The 26,777-nt window shown below is 40.7% G+C and overlaps 1 protein-coding gene across 1 annotated transcript in view; it reads left to right on the top strand.

Moving 5' to 3' along the window:
* Positions 1-26,777, top strand: part of LOC124140501 (titin-like) — a 461,816-nt gene that overhangs the window by 34,167 nt on the left and 400,872 nt on the right. The window contains exons 12-18 of the mRNA XM_048381766.1: positions 773-887; positions 1,285-1,526; positions 2,619-2,741; positions 3,332-3,523; positions 4,673-4,860; positions 5,652-6,256; positions 7,255-7,394. Coding sequence (XP_048237723.1) covers positions 773-887; positions 1,285-1,526; positions 2,619-2,741; positions 3,332-3,523; positions 4,673-4,860; positions 5,652-6,256; positions 7,255-7,394 — 1,605 coding nt within the window. The remainder of the gene's footprint in view (positions 1-772; positions 888-1,284; positions 1,527-2,618; positions 2,742-3,331; positions 3,524-4,672; positions 4,861-5,651; positions 6,257-7,254; positions 7,395-26,777) is intronic.

Here is a 26,777-nt window from a genome sequence, read left to right as displayed (position 1 = left end):
TAGTGCTAAGACCAGAGATACTGACCAGTAGGATTTTGGTGGTATCTTTACCATAATTTACACCAAATTCTACCAATATAATGCAATGTATATTTTCACATATTGTCAAAAACATTACCACTAGTTTTGACACTGGTTATTGACACCAATATCATATCAGCTTCGTTAACCATATTTACAAAATAACAATAATCAAATTATTGTATTCTTGGCCTTGGAAACTTAGTGCATTGCTATCGTGAGTTTGAAAAATCGAACTTTAAGAAACTGGTTTCAGTTGGCAATGCTTTCCAGTGCAATTTGTGGTTGTATTTTTCTCTGCCCTGTGGTCAAATCCAGTCTCTCATGACTAGTTTAATGTACAACCAACTACAACCCAAACTGGAAGGAAGGGCATTTACGAAAAGAGGGCTGTGACAAAACAAAAACAGAAACAAAATAAATGAAATGGTGCTGAGTAATGTCCAAGACGGTCAGTGATGCTGATTGTGATTACTGATCTATTTTAATAGTGAAACCAATAGTGAAACACGATTAAAGATGATGTTGATAAATACTCATGCAGTTAACTACTGGTTTGTCGGGCGAGACTCAATTATTACAGACTGTTTGATATATACAGACAGTTTGATATATACAGACAGTTTTATTTAAACAGACTGTTTGGCATAAGAAACATTCAGTCATCCAGTCACTGGAAATGTCATTAATAGTTATGCATGGATGTTACAATTGCTTTAAAAGATGTACAATGATCTTCTTCCAAATGTAGTTTTCGCGGCGCCTGGACAACCTGTTGGAGCTGCTGTGTACTGATGTAGTTGCTGAAGATGTGGAGAGTGCGGAGGAGGCCCTCAAGAACCTACATGAACAGTGTGATGGGATTGGTAAGCTATTCTTCATTTTACTGAGCTACTGAGGGGAGCCAGGATTCTGAAAAATGAGGAAGTGTGCACTACCCTAGTCATGAACTGAACAAAGGCACAAGGAGGGACTGACATAGTTTGCACCCCTCGACCCCTACCTCTGGATCTGCAGGTGGACTACATTCACCTTGACTGATCCCAAGAAATGCCCCTGTTGAAGAGACATTAAAAACATACCTGTTTTTGAGAGCCGGTAGAGCACTTCCTAAGTGTCAGTATTGATCAGTACAGCAAACCTGTAAATGTTATGAGATAGTATTGAGAATGTTACAAATGTGGTGTCATGTTGACTTTTCATTGTTTATGAGAGTTAAGCATAATGTCTTTCAGTGAATCTTAACTCTCTCTTCCTCTGCAGATGACTCTGCACAGCAAGCACTGAATGATGGCCAGAGTCTTCTGGATGAGATGTCCAGGCCAATTAAAGATGCTTTTGGCAAGGACATCTCCCCGGACTACAGCGGCCAGATCAAGTACATAACAAAGAAGCTGGAGGAGCTCCAGGAGAGGAAGTTGAGGTGTGATGAACTGGCCGATGTCCGCAAGCTGAAGCTCCAGCAGATACTGCAGCTGAGGACCTGCGAGAAGGATGCAGATCAAGTAAGTGTCCATCAGATCCTGCAGCTAAGGTCTGCGAGAAGGATGCAGATCAGGGTGAGGGTCCATCATATCCTGCAGCTAAGGTCTGAGAGAAGGATGCAGATCAGGGTGAGAGTCCATCAGATCCTGCAGCTAAGGTCTGCGAGAAGGATGCAGATCAGGTAAGTGTCCATCAGATCCTGCAGCTTAGGTCTGTGAGAAGGATGCAGATCAGGTAAGTGTCCATCAGATCCTGCAGCTTAGGTCTTCGAGAAGGATGCAGATCAGGTAAGTGTCCATCAGATCTTGCAGCTTAGGTCTGTGAGAAGGATGCAGATCAGGGTGAGGGTCCATCAGATCCTGCAGCTAAGGTCTGCGAGAAGGATGCAGATCAGGGTGAGGGTCCATCAGATCCTGCAGCTAAGGTCTGCGAGAAGGATGCAGATCAGGTAAGTGTCCATCAGATCCTGCAGCTTAGGTCTGTGAGAAGGATGCAGATCAGGTAAGTGTCCATCAGATCATACAGCTCAGGTCTGCGAGAAGGATGCAGATCAGGTAAGTGTCCATCAGATCCTGCAGCTTAGGTCTGTGAGAAGGATGCAGATCAGGTAAGTGTCCATCAGATCCTGCAGCTTAGGTCTGCGAGAAGGATGCAGATCAGGTAAGTGTCCATCAGATCATACAGCTCAGGTCTGCGAGAAGGATGCAGATCAGGTAAGTGTCCATCACATTCTACAGCTCAGGTCTGCGAGAAGGATGCAGATCAGGTTAGGGTCCATCACATTCTACAGCTCAGGTCTGCGAGAAGGATGCAGATCAGGTTAGGGTCCATCACATTCTACAGCTCAGGTCTGTGAGAAGGATGCAGATCACATAGGAAGGAGGAACATCAGGCATTGGATGTCATAGTGTGTTTCCCTGGGATTACTGTACATTTATTGTACATTTATTGACAAGGGGTGCTTCTGTCCCGACAGGACTTAATCACCTCAATTTATTAATTAATTAAATCATTCAATTCTATGATTACACTGAAGACATTTAAAACCACATGTATTCATGTTGTTTGTATGAGCAAATGTAACATGCGCACATATGTGACTGTGACTTCAGGCAATAGACTGGATCCTGGAGCTGTGTGATGTGATGGTGACAACCCACACGGACATGGGGCGGACGCAGGAGGAGGCTGAGACGCTGCAGGAGGAACATCGCACCTTTGAATCAACTGCTGCAGTACGTTCACTAGGATTGCCCTTTTGGGGATATTTCGGGGCAGAATGTCCCCAGTACCTTATGCTGATCACAAGAACCAATCAGTGTGGATTGAGTGGTTACCATGTCATGATTGTGTAGCATCATGCATGAACTCTTGAATCAATGCTCATGCTTTCAGTCACCTGTTTGTCTGATCAAGACTTGGTTCTGTACATGTCATTATGATAAGGCTGGAATATTGCTCACCTTGGCAGAAGACAACATTCACTCACTCACCTACCTGTGGTCGGGATAACAGTAGTTGTACATGTATTTGGACACGTGTGCCAAAACGAAGCCTATTTGCACCCATCCTGTGGTTTAAGGCACAGAGTTGCTTCCCTTGGATGCCAGGATCTGCTGGTTGTTACTTCAAATCTTTTTTTGTCTCATTGTGTTGAAGGGTCATCACATATATGATTTTCATTTCTCCTGAATATGATAAAATGAATGAGTAAGAGTTTAATGTTGAATGCAGACATAAGAAGATTACATAGCTTGTTTTGTACACAGTATTTTTATTTGATTTGTAAAAGAAATATTATTTATTTATGGTATGATTTTATCAGGGAACATATGACTACGGAAAGCAATTGTTGCAAGCTGCCTTGGTGTTGAGACGATCACTGAGATATGACCTTGAACCAAACAATCAGCGTGCCCAGAGACTGGAATATGCCTGGAAACGGTTCACTCAGGGAACAAGTGAACGAGCCAACCGACTCACTGTGTCAGCCATGTTTCTCTCATCATGTGATAAGGTAGGCCACATAACTGTTTCTGATGGACATATTAATTTAAATTAAATTGACAATAATACTTAATGAAGGTATAAATTGATTTTATTTCACATTCATTTATTGCTTGGTAGGAAATGTAAATATATATACTGATCCAAAAAAGTTAGGGATCATGATTTCTTTTGGGAGGTGGGGGGGGGCGGTTTTATAGTGAAGAAAATACAATATTTCATAAAATCATGCCCCCCAAATATTGATGATTCTAACTTTTTTGTTCATTATATAAAGTCATACTGATGCACTGTTCCTAAAAACATCCCCCCCCCAAAATATTGATGATCATAACTTTTGTGTTCAGTATATAAAGACATTCTGATGCCCTGAACCTCTGTTTGTAGTGAGCCATCTAAAGTGTCTGTAGTGTATATGCTTCAGTTTAGCATCTTGGTATTGTATGATTAGGGGGATTTGTGGTATTTTGTGTTTTATTATATTGACATGACTTATGAAGACTCAGGCTGCTGGACCCGTGAAGATCCGTGGTAGAATAGGTCTTCAGCAACCCATGCTTGCCAATAAGGCGACTCTGCTTGTCATAAGAGGCGACTAAAGGGATCGGGTGGTTGGATGCAGGTCATCGTATCCCAATTGCGTGGATCGATGGTCATGATGTCAATCACTGAATTGTCTGGTCCAGACTTGATTATTTACATACCACCATCATGTAGCTGGAATATTGCTGAGTGCGGCGTTAAACCACAAACAAACAAACATGGGCTGCTGTCTTATAGAATTGGTCCCCAGCAACGTATGCATGTCATAGGATCAGGTGGTCAGGCTTGTTGAAATGGTTGATTCTGTGTTATCGTAACCCAAAGCTATGGATCAAAACTCTTATATCAGTCAATGGTTTGTCTGCTCCAGACTCATTTACAGCAAACTGTCATGGAGATGGAATATTGCTGTGTGTGGCATTCAACAACAACAAAATCATATAGCACTTATGGCATAGAGAAAAGTAAAAAAACAGCTTGTACCGAAACCCTCAAACCATTGATGAGAGTTTTGCTGACAATTTTATTTACACTCCAGGTCCTATGGGGTCTATAAATTTAGTAAAACTGTTTGGATTATGTCTCTTCTGAAGAATGAATGTAATTTGTGTTTCAGCTGTTTGACCGAATTGAGGAGATCCTGGTGGTGATCAGCCAGGCGTTGGGCCGGGAGGTTCCTATAGACGAAGTACTAGTGCAATATACTAAACCCAAGAACACCCTGCTGGCGGACTGTGCCGACACTACACAGATGGGGAAAGCCTTGCTGGACAGACTAGCACTGCCAGTCATCATGTTGGATGAGTGAGTTGATTGTCGGAGTGCTTAAATAATGTCCTAACATAAACCCTCTTGCGATCCTGGTGAATCGTGAGTTTGACTTTATGCCTTTTTCAGCAATGTTGCAGACATATGGCAGGGGACACCCAAGAATGGGACTTACATTGTACCCATTAGGTTAGTCAAACCCTGGTCTTCGGGGTGATGAACGGACACTTTAGTGAGTTAAGATTTAACATTGCATCAGCATTATTTCAGCGGACACTTTAAGCACTAGACTAGATTGCATCTTTAATTAAGCAATGGAGGACTCATTTCTGAGGGTGTTGGGGTAAGCTAGTGTTATGATCCTATCACTTTGAATACTGGATCAATTCCCCACATAGGTTCACTCTGTGAACCCAACCATTGGTCCAGCTTGTGATGTAGTTGTAATATTTGGAAAGGGGACACCAAGAATAGGATTCACACGTGTTGGGAGTTGAACCCAGGTTTTAGGCACGACAAGTAAATGCTTTAACCACAGAGCCAACCTGTCCTTAGGAAATATGTCTTTTCCACCTATGCTTGTTGTAAAAGGTGACCAATTTTGTGTGTCTCTGCATCCAGATGGCATGGATCATGCTTACAACTCTCTTAAAAGTTAAGGTGTGAAATATTATATAGCGCCATGATGTGGAGCTGTAATATTGCTGTCATACACCATCTGAAATAATTTAATGGATTGAATAAGACTACAATGTCCATTAAAGATCATTAACTCATTGCAAGTGACAGCATGATTAACGCTTTACATTTGTTTTCTTTCTTTTCAGAAATGATCGGAGATTGAGCATAAATGAGGAGGGAACAACTGACACCATTAATCACAAGTTACGGAAACTTGACCGCAAAGTTGGAGACTTGGAGAAATATTGGGCCGAACTTGAAAACAACCAAAATAATCCTGATTACAAGCCAAAACTTAGAAGAACCCCATCCTCAAGAACAAGGTTACCAGCCGAAACAGGACAAGCGCCACCTCGAAGAAAATCTAGCAAACGCATTCGACCTAAACCGCTTCCAAGAGGACAACAATCTCAGCGTGATGGGTCCACGTACCCTGATAGCCCAGGTTCATCATCTCATGGCTCGCCAAGTAGAGTGTACCCGTCCTCTGAACAGGGCTCGCCTGCAGGTCGGGGATATCCTGCAGGGTCACCTCAAGGTTACCCTGCAGGATCAGCCCAGGGTTACCCCGCAGGATCAGCTCAGGGTTACCCCTCAGGATCAGCTCAAGGTTACCCCGCAGGATCAGCTCAGGAGGGGATACATCCTGTGGCATATGCGCGGGTAACTCAAGGACATTCACAAGCATCACCTGGGTTCTCTCCGAGTGGTCGAAGAGGGGGCAATAGGCCTGTCACTAATGGATACTCAGGTAAGGGGTTTATTTACTGTAGGTGAGGAAATATAGGATAAAGCACGCCTCCAAGGTTTTGGTTGAAATGTAAAACCATGAAGTCAAGGTTTTACATTTTCAACTAAAACTGAAGAGGCATGTTTTATCCAAATTATGAAGCAACTAAATGCAAGAAAATCCAGAAAAAATGAAAACATAGACATACCTTATAGTGAAACAATACAGTGTGTTGCGGTATAAAAGGAATTCGCTCAAAGTGTGCGAGAGAAAAAACATGCAGCATGGACTAGCTGAAGTCATGACATGATAAACTGAACAACTTATCATCACCTGCCCCGGTAGCTTAGTGGTAAAACAGTGGGTTACAAAACATAACACAATATGTGAAGTTGCAGGTTCGATTCACATCATGGAATTTTCATGTTAAAAAGAAATTGTGACTTTTAACCATTCATCAAACACAATTGTATTCACATCAAGAGGCAAGTTTATAAAACGTTAATTGTAAAACCAAGGTATTACAGTTGCAATGTATTCATCAGGCCCCGGGCATTGTTGATACAGCCTTCCTTGGAAGTTTATCCACATTTAGAAGAACCTTCTGTTACTGTAGTGTGACGTCATCAGAGGTTTATAAGTTTTGTTCATAATGTCCCCAGTGTTTCATGCATGTCGTAAGAACCACGGATCAGGTGGTTAGACTGTGACCTGGAGGTTTGAATGATATCATGATATGCATATTCGCTTGTAGGTTTGCCCAGTGGTTTCCATGTGGGTTTCACCCCCATTTACCTGGCACACTGTAATATAACTGAAATACTGTTCAAAACAGTGTTAAACCAAAACCCACTTGAGCACACTCTCACTAGCATTTAGCTGACCCTTAACTGATGCTGTTGAAGGTGGAGGAGAGCCCCAACTCACTCACTCACTCACTCACTCACTCACTCACTCACTCACTCACTCACTCACTCACTCACTCACTCACTCACTCACTCACTCACTCGTTATTGCAGGTATGGGTGACCAGCTTGACCACAGCCAAGGGTCTGAGAGGGAAGCTCCAATCCAGCCAGTGTCAGTCCAGCTTGCCAATACTCAATATGTCCAGTCACAGCCACCAGAGGGCGCTGAATTACAAAGAGAGTTAGAAGAGGTGAGATTTATGGTTCAATTCTGAACACTACCGGTATCTTTTGCTGATTGACAAATCAGTGTCCCAATTACAAATCAAGCAAACAGTATACAGGGTCCGTCTGCACAAAATGATTGTAAGCCATCAGCCTTACTTAATATAGACTTACAATGATCAAAGCACTTTTGTGCCATGTGCAGGTGGTCCCAGGATTAGAGTTCTGCATGTTCGCCCCTCTTGACTGTTTTGTATGTTTCTCATTTTTTTCTCTCTCATAAATCAACATCCGGCTCAGACTTTAGGAACACATGGGATGTCTGTGTCATGAACACATGGGATATATGTGACATGAACACATGGGTTATCTGTGTCATGAACACATGGGATATATGTGTCTTAAACACATGGGATATATATGACATGAACACATGGGATGTCTGTGTCATGAACACATGGGATATATATGACATGAACACATGGGATGTCTGTGTCAGGAACACATGGGATATATATAACATGGGATATATGTGTCTTAAACACATGGGATATATATGACATGAACACATGGGATGCCTGTGTCATGAACACATGAGATATCTGTGTCATGAATGCATGGGATATATGCATCATAAACACATGGGATATATGTCATGAACACGTGGGATATATGTGTCATGAATGCATGGGATATATGTGTCATTAACACATGGGATATATGTGTCATAAACACATGGGATATATGTTTCATGAACACAAGGGATATCTGTGTCATGAATGCATGGGATATATGTGACATGAACACATGGGATGTATGTGACATGAACACATGGTATGTCTGTGTCATAAACACATGGGTCACTGTGTCATGAATGCATGGGATATATGTGACGAACAAATGGGATATATGTGTCATAAACACATGGGATATATGTGTCTTAAACACATGGGATATCTGTGTCAGGAACACATGGGATGTCTGTGACATGAACACATGGGATACATGTGTTATGAACACATGGGATATATGTGTCATGAACACATGGGATATATGTGTCATGAACACATGGTATATATGTAACATGAACACATGGGATATATGTGTCATGAACACATGGGATATATGTGACATGAACACATGGGGTGTCTGTGTCATGAACACATGGGATATGTGTCATGAACACATGGGATATATGTTACGTAAACACCTCAGATATATATGTGTCATAAACACATGGGACATATGTGTCATAAACACATGGGATATATGTGACATGAACACATGGGATATATGTTACATGAACACATGGGATATATGCATCATAAACACATGGGATATATGTGTCATAAATACATGGGATATATGTATCATTAACACATGGGTTATCTGTATACACACAGATATACGGTTTATCATAAGCTTGCACCAAGACGAGGCAATCAACACCTTACTTTCCTAATCTCATTTTCCTGCATAACTTGCTCAGGGAATATGGGATCAAGCCAAATTGTTTGTACAGATATTACGAACAAAGACAGGCAGTCAGAAGATAAACATTCCCTTCCAACTTCTTTCCCCAAGCCCCTTCCTATATTGTTAACTTCAGTTCTATTATTCTGCCACTAACACAAACAATTGCCAATTCTGTCATGTCTATCTGATGCAAGGGTAATTCTCGTGTCAATATCATGTTCACAGCAGGATCAAAATTGTTTTATAAATAAACATTTTCTATGGCCTGTTTAATTTTGCATATTCTGATAAGAAATATTTTGTCTACATGAAAAAGTTGTTTTTTGAATTGTGGTTAGTTTTATGTTAAACATGCCCACCCTCACTCATTGCCATGTGCCACAAATCATGATGTCACAGTTTTTTGTGTACACAGATTTCCTCAAGCTCCAAACATGCAGTACTACTTCTTTCACTGTAAGGAGATCAGGAGTTTCTCAGTCACTAGAGTACACTATCTTCAATATTCACAGCTAAAACTTCATGATGTAAGAGGGGTGGTCGTGTAGCTTAGTGGTTAAAGCGTTAGCTCATCACGCCGAAGACCCGGGTTTGATTCCCGACATGGGTACAATGTGTTAAGCCCGTGATATTGCTGGAATATTGCTAAAAGCGGTGTAAAACCATACTCACTCACTCACTCACTCATGATGTAAGAAACAAATATTTTAGCTGTCTTTATAGGAATCCATTGTTAGGCTCAAAATGTTCTTAGAGTTGAGTATTAATGTCGGGAGTAAAGTTTAGCGTGTGTTGAGGATGTTTCAGAATGACTTTCCTCCTATAGGATTGGTTGGATTGGTTTGTTGTTTAACGCCACACCCGGCAATATTCCAGCTACATGACAGCGGTCTATAAATAATCGAGTCTGGACCAGACAATCCTGTGATTGATACCATGAGCATCAATCCATGCAATGGGGATTGATGACATGCATCAACCAAGTCAGCAAGCCTGACCACCCAATCCCGTTAGTCGCCTTATACGACAAGCATTGTCGCCTTTTACGGCAAGCATGGGTTGCTGAAGATCTATTCTACCCCGGATCTTCACGAGTCCTGCCAAAAGGAGGCAAGTAGGATAAACGAAACTGACCTTGTACATTGATATATAAAGGATATAAAGATCTGAAGGATCCAGAAAATGTTTAGAACATTTTGTTAACTAAATCAGTGGTTGTGGCTGAATTAATTTAATTTCATTTAATTTATCACAGATTACAATTTCACGATTAGTTTGGCTTTAAACTGTAGAATTCTTGAAAAATTGACAAGATAAGACCAGCCAACTGTGTGAATTTCACTACTGGGAAGTATATTCCTGCCAATTTTGGCTGTTTTTGCACCTCTGGCTCACGTCTTTGTAAGTTAAAGAACCATTCAGTTTCCTATGCCTCATTTCCACTGCCGATTGCATGCCAATGAAGTTTAAGGCATCCGTGATTCAATACGTGCCACCTGTAGCGTACACAGGGCTAAAACATTGCACAAGACTTAGTCAGAGTGGGTTGGATTGCTCATGAATCTGTGTGATAGAACCTGGTGCTTGGTCAGCCTGTGGTAGTGCACTGTGTAGTGATATGTTGGTAGCTGGATGGATGGTCGCGGGAGGAGATACAGGTGACCAGTTGACTAAGGTGCTGCAATTCACTGTACAGAGGTGCATCCTTTAGCTGTGCCAGGATTCGATGATAATACCACTCACTCACTCACTCACTCACTCACTCACTCACTCACTATCTCACTCACTCACTCACTCACTCACTCACTCACTCACTCACTCACTCAACCACTCACTCACTCACTCAACCACTCAACCACTCACTCAACCACTCACTCAACCACTCAACCACTCACTCAACCACTCACTCAACCACCAACCCCGCCCACCCAACCACCCACTCACCCATCCACTCACCGACCCACCCACCCACTCACCCACCTACTCACACACTCACTCACCCACCCAACCACCCACCCGCCCACCCAACCACCCACCCATCCACTTACTGACCCACCCACTCACCCACCCACTCACTCATCCACTCACCGACCCACCCACCTACTCACACACTCACTCACACACTCACTCACACACTCACTCACCCAACCACCCACCCACCCACCCATCCACTCACCGACCCACCCACTCACCCACCCACTCACTCACACACTCACTCACCCATCCACTCACCGACCCACCCACTCACCCACCCACTCACCCACTCACCCACCCATACAGATATAAGTACATGTTTATTAATGCACCCAACATTCTGAATACTGTTTGATAGCATGAAGCCTTACATGTAAACATTGCAACCTGCTGTTCACCTATTATAAGCAGTCTATGCAGGCGAACTGGTTTCAGAAAAGATGTCCTTAAAGAATATATGAATACATATGAATAATCTAAATTGTCTCCATTAATTACATCAAAATGAATAAAGAAAACATATCAAAACATATAACCATGTTCCCTGCCAGGCAGGCAGCTAGATGTTTTTAGACAGGTAGTCAAACATATAGTCCACAAAATTAATTAAAGTACAACGTTGAATAAAAATTATTCTGTAAAGGAACCCATGAGTATTAAGTCTCTTTATTCAGTGGCATCGGAATGAGTATGGGCTGCTAGAGCAGAGAATGGGATGAGAGTGGATGGGGATTATTCTTTTATTTATTATTTTCTCTTGGGTCTATAAGTGTACTAGTAATCAGGTATTGTGGAGTCTGTCCGGTATGTGTGATGCATTAGTCACAGCTACAAATAGCCTGTCGGAAGTAGGGGTGTCTGTCTGCCAGGCTACGCTGCTCCATCTTGGAGAGATGCCCAGGCTCCAAGATGCCCAGACTTTCTACAGTCCATTTTCATCTAGTCCCTTGATATTATTACATAATCCTGACAAAATGGTTGAATCTCCCACTGCTTAATGAGATATTAAGGACTTAGACTGAGAAGTTATGGATGAATGGCTATGTTATGAGACACATAAATAATTCTTCAGAACATGCAATGTGATGGGTGAATGATGTGGGCTTGACAGGAAGACTCACCACCTCACGAGAGGCTCGGAGATACATTGGAGATGAATCGTTCGTCTTGCCATCACCACTTCCTGTTCTCAGCATCTGATGTTTGTCAGAAGAGCTGACTAAATGACTATAATTAGTATCACATTATTGTCCTCAAATTTTACGTGACAGCCAGTTATAAAAACTAGTATTGGAATATATTATTCCTGATAAAATAATAATTCAGATGCATTTCTTCCGACCATTGCATCAAAATTCTTTGAAGTTGTATCATTGGGTACTTTTTAACTGAATCACCGGTAGATTGGGAGGAAACGTGTGCACAGCTGATTTCCGGCTTAGTTTACGAGAAAATACATGTACACACGGTAATCTTGATCTCTGCATATAAAACAATGCCTTGGAGAGCAGGAAATACATTTTAAATTTTAAATCATCATGTCTAGTGATGTTTCATATCAAATTTCATACTTTTACTGACAAAGTTTGTTATACCTGTTTATTCACCTGAATTCGCTGAAGGGATACAATATGTTTTTTGAAAGCGCATATTAATACTCGATGAATCCTTTTTTTACACTATGAATCATAAACAACTTCTATTCTAATCTTTACTTTAACTCTGAAACGTGCAACGTAGATCGTGTTAGGTAGGCAGAGCATGTATACTGTTTTGTTGGTCATCTACCACCTACGACTTGACCTTCGTTAAACCACTGATCATCTATAACGCTCATTGATTATTTGGACCCCGAAGGTAGCGTTGTAGCGAGGGATCACTGCATACCAAAGTTCTAAACTGAGGATTTGTATTTGTTTTTGATACATATCACAAAAGAATCAGCTAGATTAACAGATAGGAGAAAGTTTCATCTGTCGTACAATAATGGTTAAGATTATATTTCTTTCGAAATAAGAAAACATGAAAAATAACCAAAGTAAAGATTCGGGGCATTGTTTACTGAATCCCCATAAAGCAAAGTGAAAGGTCAAAATGTTTACTATTTCCAGGTTATTCAACAATAATATTAATTACATCGTATAAAATGCCAACTGTCATGATTGTCTGATAACCTTTTGTCGCAATGTTTTAATTACATCGATTTATGAACTAAGTTTGTTTTCACCATCCCGCTCTCTGACATCAAGTTTCAGCTCAGTCTATACGGTTTCAATAAGCAACCCTTTTGTTAATTTTCAAAGCACCCAGTGTGCTGATACAGAGTTGTGCCTGTCATAGTGTTACATGTACCTACATTGAAGTATGGCTGTTATATTATGAGGAGTTGTGATACAAATATCATCATGAACCAAAGTACACCATGTTATGTAAGATTGGGTTATCACTTGGGAGAATCACAGAATAATCTGTACAGACATTAATCATTTAGTGTTAGCTTCCCTCCTGGCTCTCTGCCCAGCCTCAACGCACCAGGTGGAATGTGGAAGGCAAGAGTTATGTCCCCTTTGACCATTGGCAACAGTAAAACTGAGTGCATCTACTCTGCATTTGTGACCTTCCAAAATTGAATTTTGTTTTATTGGAATCAGCGTTTGACTGAAATGATGTATTTCAATATTATATAAAATATATGTAAGTAATCAAATGAGAAAAGTGTCAATATATATAATGTGGTTAGTTATATTGCTTTAGACTCCTGACACATGCATGCTCAAAGGGCTAACATTATAACTCCGGTCAGTGGATCAGTGTGCACTCCGTTGCTCCCGAGCGACTTTGCAACCCAAACTGTCGGGTCAGGCACTAGAAGGTTAACAGTGACATCACCATCTCATCCTACTGGGTACCCTTCCACTGCTGGTTGAACAACGGCACATCTGAACAAAGTCACATTTCAAACAAAGTCATTGCCTATGGAGACACAACATGTGCTACATGTGCTTCAGTGTCGGGCAGGACTGAATACCTTGAAACTCTCAGGAGTCAAGCTGCCGAAAGTGTAGTCCTGCACCATGACCGTGGAATATATTTATTTTATGAAAAAAAATTAATCTAGAAACGCATACAAAAGCAGATCTAGCCAGCTCAAGCTAGCTCTATTTTTTATTTTATTTTTAGAGTCAAGAAGGATATTGTGTAATATAAGATTTCAGAGACTAAATGCTAGTCTACCGAAAGTGGTCACCCATCCGACTATTCTCTGTGACCAACAATGCTTAACTTCACCTGATTTATGACCTGTGTGCTGTGCACAGGACCACATGCACAAGATGTAAACCCTTCCTGATAAATTATTTTTAGGTCTTCGTAGTCTTGCAACAAAAGATAGTTAAGCTAAATACTAATGTTATTACATTATCTCTTCTAGCATCATTTAGAAGCTGTAGTTTCAAAGAAACTGGTAAATTTATTGGTTTCAAATTCTTTATTCTTTCAATGCATCTCTTTTTGCCTGCAAAATTACATCCAGACTTGTGACCTGCAAGGAGTATTAGGTAAAGCTATGACAATCTTCCGAGTATGTATGCATCGAATGATGCTGTGATACTCATGGGAATTCCATGGTGTGATACGTACGGCCCATTGGGTAACTCCCACTGCACAGTCAGCATGTAATATTACCTCGTATCACCTGTGTTCTGTCTGGAGTGCTGCTCCTGTAGATGCCGATGTCCAGATGTTGGGAGGAGATGGAGAAGGCTGACTGCATTAGCTGTCTATTTATTTTTGTCATTTTCACTCCAGTGAGATGAATCCACAGTTCCTGATGTTCCCCCACTCAAAATGTATAATTGTTTTCTATATGAATAATAATGTTGTTATAAGTAATAAGTAAAATTTTTTAATAATAATGATAATAATCTGTTATTACTCAATATAATTGAACATTTTTCAAGTTTCTGAAGAAAGATTTTTTGCATTAGGTAATTACTGATTTTAAGTGTAAGTGCATGACTGCACATATCTTCTTTATTTTCAAGTTTGGAAAAAAGCATCTAAAAGTTGTTAGGTTAATATAGAGTGAGTCAGTCAGGCATTAAACCTCTTTGAAAAACATTTCCGTTAGTCTGGTAGTGTCAGCTTCATGTAGAGTGATGGCTCAAAGTGACCTAGGTTCCATCATCCATATAATTGTTTACCGCAGGTATGATGCTGACAGCTAGGTCAAGAATCAAACAAGGTGCCGGTCTAAGATTTGAACTCACGACCAGCAGATCCTGGCAGCTAGGGGATGCAACTCTGTGAACTTTATTGTTTGTTTCACCTTTGTATAGAAACCAATTTTCTGGGCAGTTTTTGTTGCTGCATTTATTCCGGTAGATCTAAGAAAAAACAGTCAATTTTTCTGCCCAGCCATCACCCAGACAGGTAATCTGTAGGATTGGAAGTTTACATTTTTATCATTAATTTGAAATGGTACATCTAGCTGCTGGCTGCACTTTTGAGTTAAACCTGATCTGGAGCAAAGTCACCTTTCAGATTTAACTACTGATGACATTCTCAGCTCTCCCTGAACATATTCTGACTACACAATTGTGCAGTGCTGCATCTTACCATCCTACTGTACACCGGGGCTGCTGTGACACTAGGAGATAGGAATTCTTTCTGACAACTCTGTAAGTGGAGGTCATGTTGAGAGAGACTTTGAGAGGATCGGCTGAGTTGATTTGTGGCGTCTGCCTTGCTGACCTGGCATGTGCACTGACAGCAAGACTATTTTCATCTTCTGTTGCTATTTATACATTTCACAGCACACAGCTGCAGGAACAGCCCCAAACTCTGACTAGGGGTGGAATTTGTCGAAAAGTTCACTTTTGGAATGTTTGAATGTGTTTGTATGATTACAAATGTCTTTGCAATTTCAACAGATTTTGTAGACGAGTATGTATCGAGGCTATACCTGCAGTGTAGTAGTGGTACTTCCGTCCTCTTAAGATTTAGGATGTTTACTTTCATGCAGTAATTTCTCAAAGGATGCTCATTTTACTCAGGCATTTTGAAAATGTTGTCATCCTTTTATTGTTTTAGAGAAAAAATATTTCTTGACTGTCAAGGCCAAATGTATGCTGACCTTCCCTCTCTCTTGACTGCCTCCATGGTCAAGTGGATAGAGCATCTGCCTGGAGAGCGGAATGTCTGTGGTTTGAGCCCCGGCCGTATCATATCAAAAGACATTTTAATTGGTGCTTGCTAACGTGCCTGTCACTCACAATTAAGGGAATAACACAAGGACTGGTCAGCTTGGAGTCATGTAATGTGTCTGGGTGGGATATTCATGTTAAAACTGCTGCATGGTAACTCAGTGGTAGTACTATGAAACTGGTACCAGTCCGGACATTACCAGCAGCCACAACCACATGCACACCAACATGTACATGCATAGAAGTAGAAGTGCTGTAGAAGTGCATAATATTTAACTCACTCACCCACTCACTGAACCTCCAACCCTCAAACCCTCGCTCGCTCTTGTCACTCAGTCTTGATCGAACTCACCCACCCACCCTCACACCTACCATACTCACTCACTCGCTCACTCACTCACTCACTCACTCACTCACTCACTCACTCACTGATCCTCCAACCTTCCAACCCTCACTTGCTCTTGTCACTCAGTCTTGATCGAACTTACCCATCCACCCTCACACCTACCATACTCACTCACTCACTCACTCACTCACTCACTGATCCTCCAACCCTCCCTCCCTCACTCCCTCCCTCACTCACTCCCTCCCTACAATACTGCTACTGTGTTTCCTGTGTATGGTGTTGCCATGTCTGTTGAGGCAAGGTCATAAAGCCCATTCATCACCCACCCACAATTCCCTTGATTCCAAGTATGCAGATCATGAAACTGAGCACTAGCAACTAATTGCCTTCAAAATTGCTTTTCTTTGGCAGATCATCACTCTTTTTATGCACACACTGCTTATACCTTGAGGCTGAGAGTTTCCAAACGTTAGTTCCTGTTAACTAATTGTAATAGTATTGAAGCAATGTTGAAACTAAAGCGAATCTACATACACTACCTGTAGCATAAGAGTTGGATTGTTGGATTGTGCACCATTAAAAAGGGACCACAATATTGTAAATAACCAGACAGACTAGTGATTGATATTTTGCGCCTGACCATCCAAACCATTGTCTTGCACTAGTATCGTTTTAAGGGTGCTTGGGACTTATTTTAGCCCAGAATAAATCTTTCGAGCACTCCCACAGAGCAGTTCTTCTTACATCATACATACATGCCACATGCCAGGTGATACTAGGTCTCTAGCACTCATGCTTAACTTAAGTGCTGACTAATACAATCCTACATGCCATGTCCCAGATGAGTATAGGCCTCTAGCACTCATGCTTTACTTAAGTGCTGACTAATACAATCCTACATGCCACGTCCCAGGTGAGAATAGGTCTCTAGCACTCATACTTAAGTGCTGACTAATACAATCCTACATGTCCCATCCCAGATGAGAATAGGCCTCTAGCACTCATGCTTTACTTAAGTGCTGACTAATACAATCCTACATGGCACGTCCCAGATGAGAATAGTTCTCTAGCACTCATGCTTTACTTAAGTGCTGACTAATACAATCCTACATGGCACATCCCAGATGAGAATAGGCCTCTAGCACTCATGCTTTACTTAAGTGCTGACTAATACAATCCTACATGCCACATCCCAGGTGTGGTCACAATAAGTACTGGTAATCCAGGATAAGTTGAACCTACTCACAAAACGCATTTGAGATAAGCAGGCGATAAACAGAATTTGGATCAACATATTTTGTTTGATACTGGTATAGAGGGTGTACTGATGTTGTGCACTAAAGGGCATGATTGACTTTACTCCTGTGGACACACGTGTTGCTCATGAGACTATTAAGAGGTCGGTGTGACTAGTCAATACCAGAATTCTCCAAAAGCTGTTTGAAAGAAGTTAATAACAAACAAATAACCATGTCGAAGAAAGTGGCTTTAATGTCGTAAATTACATGGAGAAAGATAAATCACAAGCATTGTCGAAAGCTAGCATTGCCACTGGTCTGTCTGTATCTATGTTAAGTGCATCAGAGCAGAAGGTATCACTCGTGACTGAGGCAAGAGTAGTTTCATTAGCGCAAGTAAGTTGTGAAATTGTCCAGTGATCAAATCTCAAATCAACTTTCGACCAGTACTATTGAACTCGCCACTAGAACTCGTTTGCCGAGACACGACACACACATATCCATGGTACTACTTGTTGCGGAACACTTTCTTCACAATGGTACACGCCAGTAGGCGGAACTCCTACAGCCATACAGGGTTAATTGTCAGGTCACAACTCAACTTAGTTGTCATCATGCCCTGATGGTTGGTGGGATAGCCTTGTTGTTGAAGTGTTTGACAAAGGCCTTGGTTTGATTCTCCACAGGGTTATATTGTGTAATTTCTGGCGACCCCTGCTGTTATATTACAGTAAACTACGGTTATAACAAACTCAAAGGGACTACTAATTTTAGTTTGTTATAACCGTAGTTCGTTATAAGCATATATACAGCATAACTACAGCAAATAGTCGGGACCAAAAAGTAAGTTTGTTATATCCGTCAGTTCGTTATAAGCGTGTTCGTTTTAACTGTAGTCTACTGTATTAGATTGTTGCTAAAAGAGGTTTCTCTGTAGATTGAGTATTACTCACTGTAGGCAAAAACAGCATTTAACTTTCCAGTGACATAAGGCTCTCGGCTGCAGTCAATATATTTAGATCCTGGATAAATGTGTTCACAATTTCTTTTGAAAAAATTCACTTTTTGGTAGAGTATCAATGTGAGACAATCATATCCTCTGATGTATGCAAGTAAGAAACATATAATTTGGGATTGACATAGTTACCGAGTTCTTTGCATCACACTGGCCTTGCCACAATAATCAGGATCTCAAACACAGAAACATGCCCCATCCATTAGCTATTATTTATTTCCTGATCTAAACGAGCAAGGAAAGAAAACACTGAGAGATGGGATAAGTAGTATCATTGTCTTTGGTAGACAGTGGCACATATAGCTGTCTAGGAATACAGACTTAATTGCAGGAGATGAGGTACACGTATGCTTGTGTTTCTTGCTTCTCTCCGGTTTGATGCAGATAGTACTATCTGTGTGTAAATTCTACTGGTGATGGTGCTTCATACTTCTTGTTGGCTGAAAGGCTGTACACATTAACTTTTGTTGTTTGTCCATATGATAATATGTTGGCAGGCATGCTATAATTTGAGTGAGTGAGTGAGTTAGTGTTGTTTCATGCAACCTGTTCAACCAAATACACTGACTCACTGAAACCGGTATCAGTCTGGACGAGTACAAGCATTCACATCCAAATGCACAGCAACATGCACATGAATGTCGCCGTAGTCTTGAGTCTTGAAGTCACTCACCCACCCATCAACTCACTCACTCACTCACTCACTCACTCACTCACTCACTCACTCACTCACTCACTCACTCACTCACTCACTCACTCACTCACTCACTCACTCACTCACTCAGTAGACCAGTGGTTAAAGTGTTTGCCAATAATCCCCCAAACCCAGGTTTTGTTCCCTATATGTGAACAATTTGTGAAGCCCTTTTTGGACATGCTCTTCCAATGATTCTATAACTGTAAACTATCTGTAAACTCTCATAAAATTCACTAACTCATTGGAAGGCCCAGAACATTCACGCCCTACGTCGTACAGTACACTTGTGGGTTCATGCTGACATTAACAAGGACAAAAACAAAGTGTAGGAGTATGTTGTCTTCTCTCCTACATCCAAATATCTGTTGTGTTCGTAGAATTGTTAAAAACTTGGTCGACTGTCTGAGCCAAACACATTCTGGCAACCCCTCAGTTTTGACTCCTCTCCAAATATCAGGTTCATTGTTGGATAATAGATGCCTTTGTTAGAGAGGAACAAGCAAGTCAGTGTCTACACAGTGGTAGGAGCTACCCATAGAGGTCCTGTGAGAGCCACACCTGTTCTGATGGACATCAAGGTGCCTGATGCAAACACTTCCATCCTACTCAGGGGGCACAGATAGGAGGAGTGTGCTCACATTGGAAGCTGAACGCACTCATCAATTCTGAACTGAATCTTTACATTACATTCAGTACAGTCAATGTCTGAGAGTATGAACAAATCAGAAACCCTTAATCCATGCAAATACTTCTTTTGCTTCAAACATGAGACCTTTATTTATAACATGGTTCACAGCTTTCGTTTTCCTCGGGGTAGAAATAAAAATAATCTGCTTGAGTGTCTCTTAAAAGTATGGGATGGTGGGGTAGTCTAGTGGTCAAAGTGTTTGTCACTCCAAAGGCTTGGTTCGATTCTCCACTTAGGTACAATGTGAGAATTTCATTTCTGATGTCCCTGACTGTGATTTGGCAGGAATATTGCAAAGAATGGCATACAGCATACTCACTCACTTGAAAATATGGTTGGTAGATATCTTCTGAAACCTTACCTATTCAAAGCCTGTTACTACTGAAGTGCATACAAAGACGTCCACGTTATTGCAAAACTAAAGACTCACCTCTTTATTGTGTCTTACATTATATTACATATATATATCCTTTCATTATTGCTTTTAGCCATACGCAGAACAATTATTCATTGCTCCTAAGCACAGTTGTGATCAACTGGAAATATACACTTTATGAATGTAAACATTATTATTATTACCGTATTCGACGTAATAAGCGCCCACGGCGATATTTGCTAAGATATTGGCTGGTGAACAATCCCAATTAGCACTCCTACCGATTCATCAATGTACATAAGACTTATTTATTCGTGCATAATACGCACTCGTGTGTTATATGCATTCTTAATTATGGGCAGTTAAATTCTTGAAAAATGTATCTGTCGCATATAAACATTTCAGTGTGTCAGCATAAACCACGAAATTTATCTTTCAACTCAACTCTCTTTTTTCCACCAAAATAATATTCTAATAAGAGCCCCCTATTTCTAATTTTGAGAGTGCCCTGGGCGCTTATTACGTCGAATACGGTATTATTATTATTGTTGTTGTCGTCGTCATCATCATCATCATTATAACATATGAAATGTTTCATAAAAGAAGCATGTGTTTAGAGTCTCTTTGAATCACAAGTCAAGGAGTTGTGTCAGTTTGCTGTTGCTAGCTGATAAATTCAAAGAATCCCAGGTTTGGTTCCACCGATACCTGGGGCAAGATCCTGTCTGACAAATGAAACCTAAGTCTGATTCCATGGCAGATGGGAGTCAGCAGTATTACATCAACACTCTTGCTGTTATAATGGAGTTATACACCAGTGCCAGAAACAGGCAGGACCAGTCATGTGATATACACCACCGTGTACCATGTACCTGACTAACACACAAAATGGTAGAGGTGGTTGCCATGGTTACTTTATCATCAAGAGCTATTTTTTTTATCCCGGTAAATGTCAGATCGCCTGCATTGCAGCAGTATCTAAAGAGAGATATCCCTGGTGGAGCCAATGTAAGGTTCAGGAACATTTTATGGATGAAATCCTTTCAACCATCTTGCCACCAACCCACACGCTGGCGATAAACATGCCCTGTAATAGTGGTAAAAAGTTTTTGATAATGTAATGCCATTTTACAGGCCGCTGTGTCTCTGAAAATAGAAACTGTGGGGTTTATCATTCAACATGTTCTAGTTTAGTAAGAATTGTTGTTTTGTGTGAATTAGATATTTATTTCTTTTATTTAACTATTGATTACAAATATGACGTCTTTGACCTATAAGATTCATCCTTGTGATCAGGTTGATTGTATTTTTTTTATTATGTAGAATCTGTCCAAGAGGGCATTCTTTTGACTACACAAGTTTAAGATCTATGGCCTTCTAATTACTCCACCCCTGTGGGGATTCTGGGTTCAATTTGGTCCCCAGCAACCTCTGCTGGTTGTTAGAGGTGACTTAACATGGTTGATTGCATACCATCGTACCCCTACGGCATGGAACGTTGCTCATAATATCAATTACTTGTTTGTCTGAAATATTTTGGCGTTTTGTAAATTGCCCAAGTGAAAGTTTCAGTCATTTTCCACATTGACTGTAGCATATCCAGGCTGCAGTCACAAAACTGGAATATTGGTGAGTGCGGAGTTAAAGAAAAAAAAAAAAAATTCCTACTGGTTATCCAGGATAAGTTGAGGCAACTTAAAAAAAATTAATGAGATAAGTAGGCAGTGCACAGAATGTGGGCAAACATATTTGGTTTGTTACAGGTATAGAGGGTGTACGCATGTTATGCAAGTAAAGTTGGGGGGTGAGTGAGTTTGATTTTACACCGCTTTTAGCAATATTCCAGCAATATCAAGGCAGGGAACACCAGAAATGGGCTTCACACATTGTACCCATGTCGGGAATCGAACCCGGGTCTTCGGCGTAACGAGCGAACGCTTTAACCACTAGGCTACCCAACCGCCGTTGCAAGTAAAGGTCATGATGATGAAATTGACTATGCTCCTGTGGACACACATCAGCACTTGCTATTATCTGCTATTGATGTAGCCACTAGAACTCATTGTTGGACACTCACATATCCATCTGACCACCTGCTACCCCTTTCTTCCAAATGGTACGCACCAGATGTACTCAGATGTAGTAATACGGGTTACGTATTGTCAAGTCACAACTCAGCTTATCCTGGCTTACCTGAAAGTACTGATATGAAATGAGAATTGGGTGATGGCGATGTGGAACCTGGCCAATTGTGTGTCATCATTCCATGGTGATATATATTGTATGGCATTCATGCTATCAACCACTTGTTGCTCAATGATGTCTGTCCAGGTTGCACTTAAATGGCTGGAAAATGACAACGTGCTTAAGACAAAGCAAACATATTTTACATAATGCCAATACATATATCAACAGGTTTTACAATTCATCATGTTCCTATCAAGGGTAAAATAATAAGTTTTGAATATCTGTTGAAAAGATTGCAAAGGGCAAAGTAGTGATGAAACTTATATCAAAAGATTATCGAATCTCTCATTTTCAATTATGCTCCTAATTACCCATGAAATAGTCCATGTAACTTTAGAATTTCTCTACTGGACTGATGCCACATGTTCAGCATAGTAATGACTAGATTAATGACTTGTTAATCAGATGCTGGTTAGTTACTTGTCAGCCTCTCTTTACCCTCAGTTATGTCAGGGTCTGGGGGCAAGGGGGTTGTGTAGACCTGTCCCAGGCCCCCGAGGGAGTTGTGTAGACTTGTCCCAGGCCCCCGAGGGAGTTGTGTAGACCTGTCCCAGGCCCCTGAGGGAGTTGTGTAGGTCTGTCCCAGGCCCCTGAGGGAGTTGTGTAGACCTGTCCCAGGCCCCTGAGGGAGTTGTGTAAGTCTGTCCCAGGCCCCTGAGGAAGCTGTGTAGGTCTGTCCCAGGCCCCTAAAGGAGTTATGTAGGTCTGTGCCAGGCCCCTGAGGGAGTTGTGTAGACCTGTCCCAGGTCCCTGAGGGAGTTGTGTATGTCTGTGCCAGGTCACTAAAGGACTTGTGTAGGTCTGTCCCAGGCCCCTGAGGGAGTTGTGTAGGTCTGTCCAAGGCCCCTGAGTGAGTTGTGTAGGTCTGTCTAAGGTCCTTGAGGGAGTTGTGTAGGTCTTTGCCAGGCCCCTGAGGGACTTGTGTAGGTCTGTCCCAGGTCCCTGAGGTAGTTGTGTAGGTCTGTGCCAGGTCTATGAAGGAGTTGTGTAGGTCTGTCTAAGGTCCTTGAGGGAGTTGTGTAGGTCTGTCCCAGGCCCCAGAAGGAGTTGTGTAGGTCTGTGCCAGGTCTATGAAGGAGTTGTGTAGGTCTGTCCCAGGACCCTGAGGGAGTTGTGTAGGTCTGTGCCAGGCCCCTGAGTGAGCTGTGTATGTCTGTCCCAGGCCTCTGAGGATTTGTGTAGACCTCTTCGTGGTCCCTGAAAGGTTTGTATAGGTCCATAATTTAAAAACAATAGCATACTTAATATATTAACATATTAATTTGGAACTTTAACCTTGAAAATCTGCAAACAAGGTTTTAATAACTTGACCTACCTCATATCTATACCATAATTACAATACGTTTAAGGCTTGATGTGATGTTCAACACGGAAATGATTTTGTCAAATAATGTTTTACATATGTTGAGAGTGTGTTTACAGATCGTATAACATGTTCCCTGTTATTGTTTCATCATAATAACTAGTGGGTTTAAATAAGTGGGTTTGGTTTGTCGCCATAGGAGAGGATAGCAGTGAAACACCTCAACATTTTAGCTTTCATTATATTTACAAAAGTGGTGCAAAAAGACGGAATGCATTCTAACATTCCATCTCTTAGGGCAGTACGGAAGTATTTATAATTTGATGCTTTTGCTAAATCAGATTAATCAAAAGGTTGTAATCTGTTGTGAAATGTGATGGAATGTTGTATGTGTTTTGGGCATTAAATGGTGTAAGTACGGCAATTCTAGATAGGTTGATTATCAAGCCCGAACAGCTGATGAGAGCTACACTATTATCAGTAGGTGATAAAGCTTGGCACTAATGATCTCCAAGCCAGGAAATGGGAGGTAGTCCAAGAGCTGTACATTGAGGAGGTCTCACATCCATGTCCAAGAAACTGTATCTGGGTTCTCTTTGGTCCAACATGGAGTCCAGAATTATAAGAGATGTTGGCTGAAAGCTCTCCAAAAACAACATCCACTTGTTACCATGTGTGATGATCTTTATGGATGGGGTATAGCTATGGCATATGTAGCACACCTAGGATGTTATAGAGTATATCACATAAGCTGCGTAGACATGGCACCTATCCCCCTCAGAGTGTTATAGAGAGGGGTTAGGCAAGGAGATTCTCTGAGACTGCCTCTGTCTGCCCACAGAGCCCCCTCATAAGCATCTTTCCTTGGTGTTTGTTTACAGGATGGGCGATTTTCCTTATATGGGGGACACTCACTCCTATGAGGAATGGTGCATTGGCACTGTGGAAGAGGCCATTTAATCATGAGGGGTGTTTGCTAAATGTCAAAAATAAATCTAATATATGCATATTTCTTTTATAATGATATAATAATAAAAGTATTATGATTACACATGCTTTTATTATCAATTGAAATTAAAGTATGTAAGTTAAGTTGATGAGTTAGAACAATGGGATGAAAATCTCTCCTACCTTCCTGACCCCTATTGCAGTATGTGAAGTGAACTGCTCTAGAGCTTCTGTGTATATGATGGTAAAGCAATGTAGAGAAATCAGTTAGTGTTGTTAGAGCCGTGAACTTGTACATAGCTGCATGCATGCCTATTACCACCAAGGCTTTGCTGCTAATATCAGGACAAATCTAAAGCTAATAACTGTCATATACATGTGATATTTACCCAAATCCCATACACAAGATGTCGGACAGATTCAGAGATTTATCGGAGATTCCTCCGACAACGACCACCATCAGTACAGTTGCAGTACAAGCTGGTCGAGCCAAAGTTGTTCTTGCCATTCTCAGAGTAAGTAAACTTTGATAATATTAACTAAATCACTCCTGGATATGTGCAGGTAAAACCTGTACATCTTTGTGAATACTACTTTCCTACAAACCAACAGCATATATATGTTATATATGAATGTTGATAATTATGTATGGTAAATAAATAGGTTTAATTGTTTATCATGTTCATAGATCAAAGGAATACTTAAAATTTGTCAAAAATTAACAGCTGAAACATGTTTGTAGCAAGACTTATGAAGGGATACGGTTTATTACATGTTTACCTGTACAGTATGTCTCATGCCTGTCAGAACACATACATCAATTCCTTTGATGTGCTATAGCTATCACAAATTATCCTGTCAAATTAGGGTTGAAAATGCAGCATCATGTTAAGTATATTTAAGATAAGAAAATTTAATTGGCAATGATCAAGTTTGACCCTTATTATCTAACAACCTTTGGATCATTCCACCTGCATTCCGTGGCAGCCATCTTGGATTCATATAATAGCCCTTGCTTCCTTGATTGCTTTGCCATGAATTCAAGTGGTATACACCAAACTGTGATTCAGTGGATACTATGAGATTATATTTGTCCTTTCTGCATACAAATTCAATGTTACACTAAAGATTTAATGTTGATGATATTTTTATTGAGTATTTTCACCTGTCAGACATTCCGCTCTTTAAGTTCACAAAAAAATTAACCTAAGTTAGATTCTTCACAGAAAAATTATTAGGTAAAGGATCTACCATGTCATTTCTAGTAGATAAGATAATTTGTCCAAGGTGATTATCTGTACACCTGTACAGAACTACGTATTGTTCAGCACTGAACCTGAAATGGTTTTATAATATATGTGTTGATAGATACCAGTTTTCAAGCTTTGGATTTGGAATCTCGGTGTGGAAAATAGTTTTTGGTGCTCTGTTGGGCATCGGAATGTTATTTTTATCTGTCTGCGAGTTAACTTGACCTATGACTCATTCTCAGCCAATGATCAGGGTGTTTTAGTCATGCGTAGATTCTATTTAGCTTTTGCGCAATATTGACTTCCACTGACTAAATTGTGATTATGAATTTATAGGATTGATGTATTAATCATCCAGCAAACAGCTCTTCAGTGGATCAAATTATTTGGCATTCTATAATTTTTTTCTGTTTAAATGATTTAACATATCAGCTGAATAGATGTACAGTTATTTTGTTTAACAACATTTTTGTGTACATCATTTTATGCCAATCATCCAAGAACATCTTTATGGTTTTCTATGACAGTTTGTGTTAATGGGTTTTTTCTCATTTGGCAATAAAATATACTATCAAGAACAAGTTAAAGACATAGTAAACTGGCATTAATCTGTCGTGACGGATTAACTATAGGAATATGAAAGAATT

The sequence above is a fragment of the Haliotis rufescens genome, unplaced genomic scaffold (assembly GCF_023055435.1).
Source record: "Haliotis rufescens isolate VD_foot unplaced genomic scaffold, xgHalRufe1.0.p SCAF_4, whole genome shotgun sequence".
NCBI lineage: Eukaryota > Metazoa > Mollusca > Gastropoda > Lepetellida > Haliotidae > Haliotis > Haliotis rufescens.
The sequence above is the reverse complement of the archived record's forward strand: the minus strand, read 5'-3'. Positions and strand labels throughout refer to the sequence as shown.